The 15,737-nt window shown below is 40.0% G+C and overlaps 1 protein-coding gene across 1 annotated transcript in view; it reads left to right on the top strand.

Annotated features, from left to right (window-relative positions):
- LOC139717141 (uncharacterized) overlaps window positions 1–15,606 on the top strand; it is a 34,545-nt gene extending 18,939 nt beyond the window's left edge. The window contains exons 11-28 of the mRNA XM_071628642.1: window positions 419–687; window positions 1,347–1,596; window positions 2,000–2,300; window positions 2,900–3,078; window positions 3,415–3,647; window positions 4,169–4,232; window positions 5,530–5,697; window positions 6,315–6,621; window positions 6,846–7,080; window positions 7,865–8,048; window positions 8,917–9,142; window positions 9,622–9,762; window positions 11,511–11,731; window positions 12,087–12,288; window positions 12,682–12,838; window positions 13,316–13,371; window positions 13,999–14,244; window positions 14,835–15,606. Of these exons, the coding sequence (XP_071484743.1) occupies window positions 419–687; window positions 1,347–1,596; window positions 2,000–2,300; window positions 2,900–3,078; window positions 3,415–3,647; window positions 4,169–4,232; window positions 5,530–5,697; window positions 6,315–6,621; window positions 6,846–7,080; window positions 7,865–8,048; window positions 8,917–9,142; window positions 9,622–9,762; window positions 11,511–11,731; window positions 12,087–12,288; window positions 12,682–12,838; window positions 13,316–13,371; window positions 13,999–14,244; window positions 14,835–14,926 (3,531 nt within the window). The 3' untranslated portion in view covers window positions 14,927–15,606. The remainder of the gene's footprint in view (window positions 1–418; window positions 688–1,346; window positions 1,597–1,999; window positions 2,301–2,899; window positions 3,079–3,414; window positions 3,648–4,168; window positions 4,233–5,529; window positions 5,698–6,314; window positions 6,622–6,845; window positions 7,081–7,864; window positions 8,049–8,916; window positions 9,143–9,621; window positions 9,763–11,510; window positions 11,732–12,086; window positions 12,289–12,681; window positions 12,839–13,315; window positions 13,372–13,998; window positions 14,245–14,834) is intronic.
- Window positions 15,607–15,737: the final 131 nt, after the last annotated feature.

Below are 15,737 nucleotides of genomic sequence, written 5' to 3'. Positions count from 1 at the left end.
TTGCAAGAGATTTAGGCAAAGAATATGATAATTCTCAGGTCGAAACGTAAGCAGAATAACGGTTAAAGCATGAAATGATAAATTAAGAGTAAAACATTTATATTACCTACTCAAAAAGATAGATGATGCCTCGAGCGACTTTTCGATCAAAGATATTTTGATAAAAGATGAAGTAATATTGCCTTATCATTCAAAGACTCCAATTATGATTACTAAGATTTCTCTTATAACTTCTGCGTCGTCAACTCATTAAGGTTTCTGTTTTTCAATCAACTTCTTTCAATCTCAGATAAGTTTCCTTAGAAGGCAAGTCTTTCTATATATAATGTCGTAGATATTTTACATCAGCTCAAGACAGCAATGACACAGTGTTCGCCCACCTTAAATTTGACGGTCATTCATCCCTCCCACCCGGCAGCAAATTGGTTCGCCTTTCTTCAACACAACGGTGACATGCGGCAGTGGCTCAAGTTGTCAGCTTCCCAACGGCGCCTCTGCCAAGGTCAACGTAGAGGTCGTCCTCCCCGCCGGCGCCACCTTCTCCGACATCAGTGTCAGGGTTACGACGACTCTCCAAAACAACAAGGAACTGGTGGGAGTATGTGAGGGACGTGTGAAGAGCGCCACCACTGGAATGGGTTGTTTTCCTTATAACTTGGAGAATGTCGATGTCACATCGACCTCATCGTAAGTAAATTGTAAGACAGACAGTCTGATGTGTAAGGGGTGAGCAGTGGTGAGGAGAGGAAGAATAAAAAGAGCTAGAAGGGAGAGAAAAGTAGACTGATCCTTGTTGCTGTCATGGAGTTCAGCTGCTGTGTGGTGACAGTCTCCAGCCAAACAAAAGATCTTACCTTAAACAGCCAATCTACACAATATTCATTTTGATGCAATATTTGGTTTGAGAGATTAGATAGAGTTAAACTGAGCGACACAATCACAGAAGTTTGATATCAGGCTGAAATTGAAAAGAAATGCACATATCTAATCACCCTCTCTTTAGCTAGTTTGCCATTGGCCTCTGCACACACGCGCAATCTACGCATTCCTCTTTTGAAAGGGAATACAGTTGTATAGCTTGTACATTTATTGTATGCGTTTCCTGAAATCATTTAAGTGTTGTAATAACTTGGTATCGACTGTCTATACATTGAGGTTTGTTTGTTAGATTTTGACTGTCCTCTGCCAACACATAAAGTCAACGAATCATTAATTACGGCCGCCCAATACAATATTTGATACAAACAGAAAATGCCAAGAATCTCAAAGCAACGACAGCCAAACAAAATGCTAGAATGTTACTAGTCGAGGCATGCTTGACCAAACACAATTTCCATCCCATACAGACAGGGGACGTATGTTCGGGAGCAGGTGGAAGTCAGCTCAGGCATCGTGTCCAACCTGAATGCAAACACGAGTAGCATCGAAGAGCACTTCGTTGTCGAGTTCCTCATCAGACGAGTCGTCCAGGATGACGCTGATCTCACGAGCCAGAGGACGATCACCGTATCGGCTTCCTATAACGGCGGAGGGAACACAGCCCTGGAGACTTTTACAGTGGATGGTATTACCGACGTGACAGAGTGGGAGAAAAATGTGCGAAGAATTTTCACTTTACAATTACTTTAGTCCAAACTTACTTTAGCAGAACAAATTAATAGTTTTCCATTTCGGGCTACATAGACTAATCTTCTTCTTTCTTTTTTTTTTTTTTTGGATAATGTAGATACAGAGGAATCAATATCTGAACCTTTTGTTTCATTTTAAGTTCTGACATTCTTGTTTTCAGGAGAAGTCAAATTTCAAGTTTAATCAAAATTAAAGTGCCTATATGTCCCATCATCGATGTAGTCGTTATCCGCAATGATTATTCATCCCAAGCAAGTCATAAGTCTATGAATGAATATGGCCACAACTAAAGTCAACCTGCTTTGAAACACCTGACTATGTAACAGTTGCCACTGAACCGCAATATTATGAATATACTTGCTATTTACAGTGTACGAACTGCGTCGAATCCGATCTGACTGTCACGGAACCAGCAAACAATCTGGTGGCGCCTGGTACACTAGCTACCATTCTCCTCATCCTTACGTTTTCCAGCGACACCAGTTTGGCGAGCAGTGTTAACGTAACAGTGGCGGAATCTACAGTTAGTATATTGTCCATGGAGGGCGTGGTCGGGGGTTCTAACCTCCCCTGCGGCGATCCAATCTACAATGAAGCTTCGTATTCGTCCTTCGACGGGGATAAAACCAATCGACAGGCTTATCTAGACTTAGGAGTTATTAGCGCTGCTAGTAAGTATCACCACCAGTGAGTGTCATACCATTTGCCCTTACCCCAGGCCCTCACACGCCAACGCCATGTAGAATTGTTTTTTGATGCTCCCCCTCTTTCGCTCAGTGTACGCTTGAAATAAACATTCTATAATGCAATGCAGGATTTAACACTGCACCAAAGTTACGTGCTGACTTATCACGTGTGATAATTACGATTATGTTCGTGATTGTTGCTTAATACTGCTATCATGTCTTTAAAGGGATGGTATAGTATTGTTTGAGATGAGAATTCAGCTTTGATATCTGAGCCATTTCAATCCAAATTTCATCAAATAAACTTTCTCTTCCTCTTAGAATTATATCTTTCTTATACAGTATTTCATAAGAGATTTCTCAATATCTAAAAAATAGAAGAAAAAATAAAGAAGTTGAAAACCTGAAGCACAATCTCAACCGAAAATATACCATTCCTTTAATTTCATAATCCCAAATCATTCACACAATAAGTGCCTATGGCACAAAAACAGAATTTAAATAAAGTATAAGTGTCTTAAATACACAAATTATCAGTCAGCCAATTGATGGCAATGTATAATAAATTTCACTCCTATTTGCAGTGACAAGTTCGTCATCTGTCAACCTGACTCTGACGGTCATGTTGGAAGGAGATCGAACCACAGTCACTGACGGATCACAACATTCCATCCGTGCTTCTGTTAGCTCCGGGCCTAACGCCGATCTAACGGTCGCTGAAACCAGCATCACAGCAGATTACAATTCTGCCATTCCGATAGTGGTAAGAGCTTGTTGTTGTTTTTTAAACTTCAAATTCAACATTGATAATTCAAAATCATCTACATTTTCCAGGTATGTTGTTTCAGTGGCGGATCCAGGCGGAGGCGCACCGCCCCCCTCCCCTTATCTTTTATCAAAACAAAAAGAAAAAGAAAAACGGGGGGCATGCGTCCCCTTTGATTTTGTTAAGGCGCCCCTCTTTACGGAATTCCTGGATCCGCCCCTGGTTGTTCATTTCATGTGAAGCATATTGACGTTTTTAAATAAAGTACTGTGGTGTTTTTTTAAACAAAGTACTGTTCCTTTCAACTATATCCACGTGCACTATTTTCAATAGGCTACCTTACCCAACCATGCAGTTGACTTCGTGTCAGTGCTCGCCCAGGACGTCGAGATAGGTAAAACGTCGTCGTTCATCCACTCAATCACGCCGTCAGCAGACACGTCGTTGGGCTATCGTCTTGAGTATGAAACAAACATGGCGTGGCTGGAGATCACTGACCTCACACTCACTGCCACCGGAAGCAGCATCGGGGGTCTGACGTCAGCAGACTTAGTGACAACATACGGGCAAGTTTGCTGACGTAGGAGTATCTTGTCATCAGAATCATTCTTCTTTGTCCTTTTGTCACTCATTTTTTTGCTAATACCGCGGAGATCAAACGTTTATCAATCCAATCCACCTTATGTTACATACCTCAGTACGTGAAAGTCTGAAAGAGTTTTCTTTGAATCACACGGTTTGTCTACATGATCTAATCAGTTAGAAGTTCTAGTTTTTTTGCGTTTGTATGCGTGTGTGTGTGTGTGTTTGTTTGTTTGTTTGTTTGTTTGTTTTTAGTTGCTGTTGCTGTTCTCCCCATTAAAAGTTCTCATTGGAGGTATCTTTACCCATGCAGATCACCTGCAGATAATACGACTGATCGATGGTCCTTTCGAAATAATTTAAGGAACTACTTGTAGAGGATTTAAAAACGTAAAGTGCTCACACACACAAACACACACACACACACACACACACACGCAAACGGACAAGTTGATTCGATTTGTTTTATCACACTATTTGTCTTATCGTCATTCTGTTTTTCTAGCTCGAGAGCTGTCTCAAACATAGGATTTGTGGCGTGTTTGGACGATGACTCGACAAACTGCAAGGTATAGGATGGAAGCTCTGTTTTCTCCTTGCAAGGCTTGCCTTTAACGTGATTATAATTACTGTACTCAGATGACATCGGACCTGTTTAAAGCGGTACTGGAATGCTTTAGTGTCTCGGTGTGAATGGAACGAAACGCGTGGTAAAACTAACTATAGACAGGTCAAAGTAATTAAACATTTCCAATCACAAAAAGTAGTTGAATTCACAAAATGAAATTATGAAAAACATAAGTGCAACTTGCGATGAGTTATGTTAGTGTTAATTATCAACGATAACTAAAACTAAAGCAGCATAGGTTCATGATAGCATCAAACGAAATCTAATAAATTATATGCCCGAACAAATTTGATAGTAATGGGACACGACATCCCATTGGTCACCTCCGACAAAACAACCGTCTTTAATAATACCAACGGGACTGTCTCGCCGCTAACTGAAAATCATCATTTTAGTGTATAGAAAATTCTACGATTTTCATTGCATTTAACATGTTTAATGTCAAAATACACTTTTTCTTAAACGATGTGTGGTAGTTTTCTTTTAATCAAATGTCATGACGGAAACTTTCTTCAAAAGTAGTAGCATTTTAGGATAAAGTAAACAGGACTAGAATAGAAGTGATATCACTGTCACTTGATTTAACAATTCTTTTATTAAGACTATATTATGATACAAATGGCTTATCAATATCCGAGCGTATTCATTAAGTTTAATTAAGTTTACTAGGGTTAATGCCCCAGTCACTTGACATCCCGGATCACCCCGGACCACCCCGGATCTGATCCGGGGTGATCTGGGGAGAGATCCGTGTTGACGGCTTGGACATCCTTTGACATCCGTGTATGTCCGTGTAGATCCGGGGACATCCGGGAGGCCAACACGACAACTATTGGAGGTCAAAAACATCCGGCGTCATCCGGGGATTGCCGTGTTGGCAGAGCAATCCGGGATGGTCCGTGTGGCTGCCGTGTAGCTGTCAAGTTGATCCGTGTAGATGCCGTGTTTGTCCGTGTAGACACCGCGCTCTTCCGGCTTTATCCGTTTAGCTGCCGTGTTGAAACCGTGTGTACAGTCATATCAACGCTCGTGGACACTTCATCGAGGTCGAAACCATCCCTGATCTCGATCCCTGGATCCCCCCGGATCACCGTGTAGATCCTTGAAGATCCGTGTTTATATGTGACTGGGGCCTAACATTGATCAGTCGTCTTTGTATTAACAGCGACAGAGAATTCATTTTCCTCTGAGTTTTCTCTCCTCTAATATCTCTTCTGTTGGTTTATTTTACCACAAAGATTGATTTCACTGTGACTGTATCAGCGCGGAACGATTCTGGAGCTACTCATGGTGACACGGCCAATGTGACGTCACGAGTGGTAGTTTACACAGGCGCAACGGAAGCTTCTGATTCTGAGTACTTGGAATTCTTTGCGATCAACGCTACCGAAATCAAGAATTATACCGTTAGTACACCCAAGTTTAACGTTATAATGTGTATTTCTATTTGATTGATTGACTGACTGATTGATCGATTGATCGATTGATTGTCTACAATGGGAATTCTTTGTACATTTAAAAATAAACATCAAATATATCACAAGTACACCACAGACGTATCGCAAATTGCAACTGAAACTAACTTTTATTTAACATACAATGTTGCATACACCATAACAACATGATACATTAACCCGCTTTCTTGAGAATTCAATCATTTGTCGTTGTTCCTTTTTTTCTTTTGTCATGTTTCTGCCTCATTATAACGAATTTTCCGAATCAAAGTATTTTGATTTCATGTCAGCGGTCATTTGTGCATATTGAGCATTTGCAGTTCACATCCATCGACAGCATCGATTTTACTCATCTTTTGTCAATCTTGAAGGTGCAACTTGGATAAGTCAAAACGCAAAAAAAAAAAAATTACCACAATGCAGTGTTAGTTGTGTGTGTGTGTGTGTGTGTGTGTGTGTGTTGGTTTGTTCTCTTTTTTTTTTTTTTTTTTTTTTTGGGGGGGGGGAGCAAATATACGAATGAGTCGCTAACTAGTAGATGTTTCTGTTGTTCTTTATAACTGGCATAGAGTACGTTCCAACTTGGCTGTCCCGACTCCATCGCCACCATGTCACCAGGAGAAAAAGAAACTTGTAACATCACAATCAATCTGACTGACCAGGACGTACAAACGTCCGTTGAGATCATCACTACTCTCAATATTTCCTACGTTGGTCTGGTAGTTCGAAGCGTGGTCGTCTCCCAGGTCGGTTCTAACATTGTCAGCAGCCTAGGCGACATCGTAGGACGAACAGCAACTTTTACGAGTTACGTCAACCCAAGCAGCAGCCAGAAAGATCGGGCTAAGATGTCTCTCGGAACACTCTCTAATACCGGTCAGTCTTATTCACTACCTTACCTTAAAAAGGATCATGCCATAATACACTACTAGTTCGTTTGATTTAGTTTGCTTTCAAGGCTTTTTGAACGAATGTCTGTAAATCTCTACTTTGTGATGATTTTCAGGATTAGCAGGATTCACTGCTCTTTTTCTGAGGAAACGATTTTGGACACAGTCAGTTTAACTTTCTTTGATTGTTTGTGCATGTCTGAATTTCAGAAACTTCGCTTGATGCGGAGGCTAACGATATCGTGATTGAGTTGACAGTACAGCTCACGGACTCGCAAGAAGTATTTGAAGCCTCTCAGCACGTCTTGGCTTCCGGTGTGAGTTTAGACTCGGCGTATGTGTGGGTCTCGAACCTCTACATTGAAGCATCGCGCAGTGGTACCGAGCAACCCGACCTCAACGTCTCATACGCCATAGACAGTAATGATGACAACCTCCTTGTCGGGTACGGATTTTGCACAGTTTCCATTTATTTCATATTCATTTAGTTTAACTTGATTAGATTTAACATGATTTCCAGACATCAAAATGTATTGCTAAATAACACACGATATGCAGTACAATTGACATAATTGGACAATGCCGAACTTATGATCGTCTGCCGTGATGGTGCTGGCAGTGATGGAATCGGTATCAACCATTGTTAGTTTGATTCCATCAAAAGATCCTGGAAAAGGGCTAATACAGTGTAGCTTTGATATAGGGTAGAGCAGCATGTGGGATAATTCTTACATGGTAATGTGTGCAGAAAGTCAACGTGTAAGACGGGAAAGTTTAAACAAAGGCGTGCAATAACTTTTTTTGTTGTTGTTTTTGAGACCCACACACGACTCACGTTGGCTTTTGAGTGATGGGTAACGACAAAGCTGTAACAGTTCACTTTTGCTTATTCTATGTTTATTCTATCGCTAAATATATAATTTAACGAAAAGTTTTTCTTCTGTAGTGTTAGTGTTCGTTTAAAAGTCATTTGTTAGATTAATTCGTGTGAATTACGTTATGTTTATCGCAGAGTAAACATTTATCTTAACTGTCTGATGAATGGACTGGATTCAGGGTCTGGTGTACACAGGACGTGAACAAAACCAATAATCTATTCAATCGAAGTACGTCTATTAAGTTGTCTACGTGTGAACTTTACTGACGCTACATCCATGAGAATCATTAATATCTTGTGAATCCATAATCTTATCTTCTATATTATTCTCTTCTTTGGTCTTCACGTAAAGTGACATCGTGCGGTACAGAGTAGTTGTCCAACACACGGATAGCTCATCGGCCGAAGCACTCAATGCGAGGCTTCACGTTTTTCTTCCACCTTACATGAACTTCGAGTCGGTGGAGGAGGACGAATCGACAAATGATGCTAGCTACCCTGTGACGGCCAATGACACGAATGGACTCCAATTTGAGGCAGGCCGATCATTATTTGTCCCTCTCTTCCTCTAGGCCTCTCCTCCAAGGACAAAAAGAAAACCACTAAAACAAACCAACATTATCTCACTCATTCCCTCCTGCTGCCAAAAATGTTTTATACACTTATTCAAAAATGCGCAAATATAACGATGGAGCTCGTATAGCAAAGGTTCAAATGATCATGTTAATAATAAGTGATAAAATATGATTTCATTTAAAACATTTGATGCTATGAATGTGACGGGATTAAGGCAACCATCCATAAACTTCGGTTCTGATCCAAAGAGTACTGTTGACATATATTGTATATGTGATACGTTTAGTGCTAAAGATTTGATGGGAAATATCAGTGAAAAGAACATAACAAAACCAAACAAAACACCAAAAATAACCAGGGTATGATGAGTATTGCCATGTCAGAAATATAGATTTTGTTTGTAATAAAGAAAAAACGACTTTGCATTAAAAGCACACATGTATGATGAAAAGTTACATATAATTTCACTGAAGAAGTAACGTGTTGTAAAGAAATATATTTCGACAGAAAACTATCAAGCCTATGTATTATGCCAAATATTCCTGAAAGAGTACAATAGACAAGGTTGACAAAACTTTTCCTTATTTCATGTCAATTTAAACTGTTAAAACCATGCATATGTTTTGTTTTTCATAAATCCCCTGTTGAAAGGAAGCATATTCAATGGGATCGGATTAAATTCTTCGATAGCATGAATAAAAAAACACGACAAACGGGTATCAGCACATACTATCCAGTTTGATTGGAAATCATGCATTCTGAGCAAATAAAAGGGGTGACTGATTCCCTAAAGGTCACAAAATATTCTGTGTGATTTACTTCGGACAGTTCCCAAATGTGTACTTCACCGATGTGATCGCATTCCTGATAAACTGCTCCATTAGTACCAGCTACTCGTTCAAAGGCCAATCAACACGGCGTTCTGTCACACCAATTCAAACATCGTACAATATGCTCCATCGTGCTGGCAACAGCGTGCCGGACGGAGAAACGCTCTTCGCACCCATGACAGAAGTTTCATACTCGTTCACCACGTCGTCAGCAACATCAAATAGTTAGTTCTCATTTGAATTGACCTAAGTAGAAATCGGAAACTGTAAGAAACGTCATGTCTAATGTATAGATTTATACCATGATATATTATGCGCATGAAATTACCACTTTCATAGCACGACTACTAATAGGCTCTTGTTGGTTTCCTCATTTTCTCCCTATTAATTGTTTGATCAGTATATGGTGATGTTGAAAATTAATATAATCTGACTGTCATTCTATAACATGTAAGATAACTTTGTCATTCTTGAGTGGACCCTTTTGCTAATAAAGGTGTAATTGGCCGTGCACTTGATACTAAGCCTGACATATTCGCGTTGGTTTTCTGAACAGAATTAGAAATACAAGGACTCTTGTTCGGTTCCTTATCAACTGCTAGAATCCGCAATGTTACTTTGGAAGTAAAAATCATCGTCTCTGCTTTGCATGAGGTGAAAAACATGTTCATGTACCTTTTTAATCTTGGTCATTCCCCTTGAGGTTACATTCCCCAAGCGACATGCGAATCTCCAACCTCTCTGGGTATGGAAGATGGATCGATTGCAGACTGTCAGATATCGGCATCGTCTGAGCCAGACCCAACGGCCGCTGCTCACAACGCAAGACTCAACACAGTTACAGGTGAGTACTCAAAACTTCAACCCCTGGGCCCCGTCTTATAAAGACTTGCGATTGATTCAAATCAATCACAACTTTACGATTGAATGCAAATCCATCGTATAAAAAAAGTTATGATTCAAATTAAGACGGAGAACTGCAATCAATCAATCACAGGTTGCGATTGATTGCAGCTTTCAAGAGATTTGTGATTGATTGATTTCTATCACAAGTTTTATAAGACAAGGCCCTGAACTTTAACCCAACAAAGGTAAAGCAGGTGCACGAACTTTAACTTATCACGGGTGTTAGGGAGTGGACGGGGTGAACTTTGCCTTCATGCTAATTGATGTATTGAATTTTGATTGTATACTATAGCGAAGGTGACGAGCACTATATTGAATAGTGAAGCATTTGCTTATACTGTATGTGCCATGCCATGGTACACGCTAGAATGTGTTAGCAGGATATGTTTAAATTATTAGTGGAAAAGTGAGCAAAGAAAATGGGATTCCATCGGGATTCGAACCCGAGACCTCCGGATTGCTAGACCGGTGCTCTACCGACTGAGCTATAGAAAGCCCTAGTACAGTGTTCGTCCCAGAAACCCTTAATTCTCAATGCTCGGGTGGTCAGAAGCTATAGCAGTGTGTTTGTGTGTAACACACACGCACACACTTGAACCTGGCATAAACCCGAAGGATAATTCAACTTGGGGATAAATGCGAGGGATCACCGAAGTGATGCAGCTTTTTGAGTTTGTAACAAATAAAGACAGAATAAACTGACCAGAAAGAATATAAATTATTAATTAAAGGATATGTTTAAGCTAGAGTTAGACAATACTTCACAAGTCTACCCCCAAAATCAAACATTTTAACATTTCACTTGCGGTCGGTCGGTTCATAGCATCGACAAATAAATAAGACCCAATCGACATCTCCATGTCCCGTGCAGACAAACAAACAGACATAAGACTGGTCTCATTAAACGGCAGCACAGAAGACCTCAGTGGGAGAGAAAAGGGTGGGGGATTCTCACATGTTACCTCGATACTCTGCGTAATCTTCCATAAACCAATGATTATATTAGGACACTTCTTGCCTCTGGAATAAAACAAAAAATAAATAAATGACCAAAAAAAAAGTAAATAATGCATTGAACAAGCTGAAGCAGCACACCCAAGATGTCATGCACCATAATATCGGGTTCACAGTTCGTTATTCCGAAGGTTCGTTATTCCGAAGATTTAGAGTTCGTTATGTGAAAGGTTCGTTAATCCGAAAATGAAATGAGGTTCGCAATTCTGAAGGTTTGCTTGCACGCACTATCATTAAATTTTCGGATTAACGAACGTTATTTCATCTTCTTTTTTTTTAATTCTGGAACTTTTGTCGTTTTCGGATTAACGAACCTTTCAAATAACGAACATTACTCGAATATCGGCAGGAGATGATAGTCTTATCTTTTACCAAGACAGGTTCATCTCCGCTCTACACAAAATCTGCCTTGGGTTTCTGCCAAGATCATTACCGCATCAAGCATGGCAGCTTAGCATCGCGCGGTACCCGTTTTACAGCTGGGGAGGAGGAACATTATAAACAAAAATAACCGGGTGGAATTCTAACCCAAGATCTCTCGTTTCAGATCCAGTCTGAATAGAAGTTTCTCACAGAGTGAGAGCTCCGAGCATTGCATTAGACAATTGAGCTAAAACATGTTTGTTTGTTTGTTTGTTTATTCGTATTGCCTTATTTTTTGACGGATCCAAGGCTGGAAGACAGAAGCTCGTGCAGGGGATTTCCTCTTCTCTCGCTACCTCAAGGTCGACCTCGGTCGAAGAGTTGGTCTGACCGGCTTGGCTACTCAAGGAGGGGCCAAGGTGACCGGTAGTGACCCTACGCCAGAGTTTGAGGGAGACATCGCCAAGTTTGAGCTGTTGTACAGTACGGACGATGTAGTGTACCGCAAAGCACAGCCAGCCGATAATGAGGTAGGCCTACAATATTTCCTCCACTATCCCTTACTGACTCATACAGGCGATGTTTTGCATGTCATCAATCTGCTAATTGAAACCAATGTTAAAACTTTAATTGACTATACACAAATTGAATGCTCACTTCTTGGAATCAATGCGAGAGATATTAGCTTGATCAAGTAAAATGATATTATGTAGTTCGCACCCTACACATGACTGTATGACAGGGCAGAAATAATTGGCATTACTCAATTGCCCTTACTCAAACTTTATCAGTTTAATATCTTCTTCATCACAGCTATGATATTGATGGCACAATCTCGTCTTTTTCTTTCAATTCCTGGTGATTTGTGTGGAATGACGAATGTAGTTTGACCACTCCACTGTGTATGTGACGCCTGATCCTAGTACCAGTCAGTACGATCGTGTTGCTACTCACAACTTGGCCTATCCGGTGGAAGCACGTTACGTCATCATAAGACTGGGGGAATATGACTTTAATGCAGCCAACCGTCTTTTCAACGTTCTCAGAACAGAGTTTTACGGATGCCCACTCGAACCTATGCAAACCGGTATGTGCAGGATTTACCATCACTTACACATTAAAAATGAAATTGGACATGGCTATTAAGCCTTTATGTACATGGATGGGGAATAACTGGATGCAAGTTTATAAAGTGCTTGTACCTAGAGCTCAAACACAGAGCTTTGTGTATGTTCTGTCTGTACTTGATGGAACTCCCATTGGACTTGGCTTATAAACGTTCTGTCATAAACAAATAGGGGCAATTATTCCAAGACGGAATGCAGGATTTTGACAAGTAGCCTATGAATCAAAATACAGTTAGTGACACATACACTGTATTACATGTATCAATATTCATTTGTACATGAAATGTTTGGGGTAAACCTGCTGCACTGCACGTAGATCACCCTAAAGATTTAGCCATTCCTCGTGTTTGCAGACACCTGCTCACAGTCTGCTAGTCTACCGGAGGAGTTCGAGCGAGGTGTACTGTCTGACGACCAGAACTCTCTCGGGTACGTGTGTGACACACAGACTGATAAAACAAGTGGTCTTCAAAGAGACCTTGATAGCGTCACATCCGTCTTCAACAAACGGTGAGTAGAAAAGTTTTATGTGGTATTCTAGTGTAATCATATTTGATGTATGAGTAGGTCAGGAGCTATACATGAATCTATAAAGTGTGAACACTACTGATTGAAGCAATCACTGGCAATTCACTGGTGATGAAGATGTGAAAGTTACTTACAGACATTGATACACCATTTGATTAACGCAGAAGCACAAGAAAACCTAATATACTTATTATTTGAATGTTTGCCATACCTCCGATACTGAACAAAATACTACTAGTATTCGAGGTACATATATGGGGAAGGGGCACTCATACGAAAGATTGCCCCCCCAACACACACACACACACACACACACACACAGCTCGCGTCAGTCTCTCCTTTCCCAGCCAAACCATTTCACAAACTGCCCTGATTATACCAAGGAGGTTAATTATACTACAGCATTACGATATGCGTTTTTATAATTGATGTTGACTTGTCTCAATGTCATCTGTGCAGGTTACCAACTCGAAGGTGTACACGTTTGCAGGGAGAATCGTCACTAGCTGCCAAAGGTAAGACGCTACACTGGGACATGCCGTTCCAAATGATCATGACATTAGATAGACGGGGAAGAAGTGATCTTTGGATTATATTTTTATACAGCTTCCCTGTACATACTGCTTATTTGTGCAGTAATCAACAATCACTCAGACAATTAAGATAACTTTTTAGTGTGGTCATTGTGAAAGTAGGATATTTTAGAAGATTGTGGAGCAATTCTGGCAGGCAAATTCAAGAGGACAAACGTTCCAAAATACATCAATTCAAATTCTTTTCTATTCTTTTAATTTCATTCTTTTCAATTCTTCAATTTCTTCGGTTCTTTTTCTAAGGTCTGAAGACTTAATTCTGGCACTGTCAGACGTGCTTTGTTTGTTTGTTTGGGCGGGGATTGCGCTTTCAAGTCTGTGCAGTGCAGTATGAAATTTATGACACAAAGCAGCTCTAGTCTCACTTTCCATCAACCGCGAACATTCCAACAGCATTCTCATGAAGTACAGTACTTATATACCAAATGTCCACCAAAGTCTCAAAATCATATCAACAGCTAGGCCCACTGTTTTCGGCATTCCAAAGAGAGTTTTAAGCATTGCTAATGTTGATGTTGTCATTAGATTTTGGTTCTATCTCTCTGACAGCTCTCAGCAGTAAAGTGCGTAACATTATTGGCCTTGATCCCTCGACCAACACTCTCTATGGGATTGCACACGACTCGTCTGCACCCTACTACATCATGAGTAGCGACTCGGGGCTCTCCTGGAGCGCTATTCCAGACAGTCGTTGGACTGACGCCCAGTCAGCTCCAGGGTTTGTCATCTATGTAGACGTACCGCTGGAGTCGGCTGAAGAACTGGTGATTTCTGATCTGGGCTGGCTGGTAAACGGTACGCTGGTTGCTTGATATATTTCGACACTATTCATAAATTCCGACACATGTACCATGCTAACATACTACACGAATACTTACTAAAGCTGCCTCCGTGTCTATATTGATATAAACATAAGTCCAAACCATCAAGTTGAATTTACACGTTATCCAATCCCAAGTTTTTCTGTACTTGAGAGGCGGGAAAGTCATTTCATTTGTCACAGAAATGGGTATGTTGAAACGTTCAACTCTGCTGCAGTTATTAGCTCTTACCACAGACTAAAATAATCTCACTCTTAATTAGAACATCTTCCTGTCTTCAGATAGAATGCTATGTTTTGATCTTTTAGAATTTTGGTATATCATAGACTGCACTTGGTAAGCTCCACTTTTGCGTCTGATTTAAACCCCAAAATATGAAATATCTGTGCCTGGATTTCTACAGTGTTGCTGTACAATACAAACTTCCCTGGTGGCCAATGGTGACATTTGTGCCAATCTTCAACCCAGCTGTTCCAAAGACATGATAAATATGACTGTTTCACACAAAAAAAGAAGAAGTGAGATCCTAACAAGTGACACTATGCTATGACCTCTTGTTTACAGGTGATATTGATGGCATAAAGAACAGAGCTATCAACTGGAATGAATGTTGTCAAAATGACTGCTTCCTACAAGGAGACTGGACATGTGCTTAAATAACACTCATCAGACAGGCATACCACCAAGGTTTGGCACAATCACTACCAAGGCTGATTTCAGTGTCACCAGACTACTGCCATGGCATTTCAAACTTCTTGTGAAATGATCTGATTTGCTTCAAAGCAAACATCAAATCTTTATGAAGGTTTCTGCTGGTGAAATGTGCAATATCAACAAAATAATCATGCCAACAGAATTGAAATAATTGTACATAATTTATTCAAGGCACATAGAGCCACACTCAATGTACAAAAAAGATGTATATTAAAAAGAGTGAATTTCAGAATACATTGTACAAGTAGTTTTCCAAACATGACTCTATTTTCAGTATTGAACTGGAATATTCACTGTTATTAAAAGATCTTTATAGTTTGATGTATATATCCCCTTAGGGTTTGTGTTATGCAGTTGGTGAGCTTACCCTATAATTTACCTAAATTTCTATCAAGCATTTCCAATTTTATTTACACCATTTAGCTTGTGTATTGACAGCATACATGCCAACCCTGAGATTTAATAAATCGGACAAACACAGAAAAAATATTTTAAAATCTGAACTGTCATAAATTTCATATACTTTACTATCAACAGACATTTCTCCCAAATCAGAACATACTGAAATTCACGTGATTTCTTTTAGTGAAAAATTTGATCATTCAGATTAAAACTGAACAGTTGGCAGGTATGTGACGTGACAGTATGAAGTCGCATTAAGAGGTCTACGAGATGAAATATGAACAGAGTTCCCTCAGCTTGTTATCCACAATACATATCAATGGGACACATACATGTATGTTACCATAACAG

This window comes from Diadema antillarum, unplaced genomic scaffold, assembly GCF_040938485.1.
Source record: "Diadema antillarum isolate AM-2024a unplaced genomic scaffold, OU_Dant_1.0 scf00000072, whole genome shotgun sequence".
Lineage (NCBI taxonomy): Eukaryota > Metazoa > Echinodermata > Echinoidea > Diadematoida > Diadematidae > Diadema > Diadema antillarum.
Note: the sequence above shows the minus strand (reverse complement) of the source record. Positions and strands in the feature narration are given on the sequence as shown.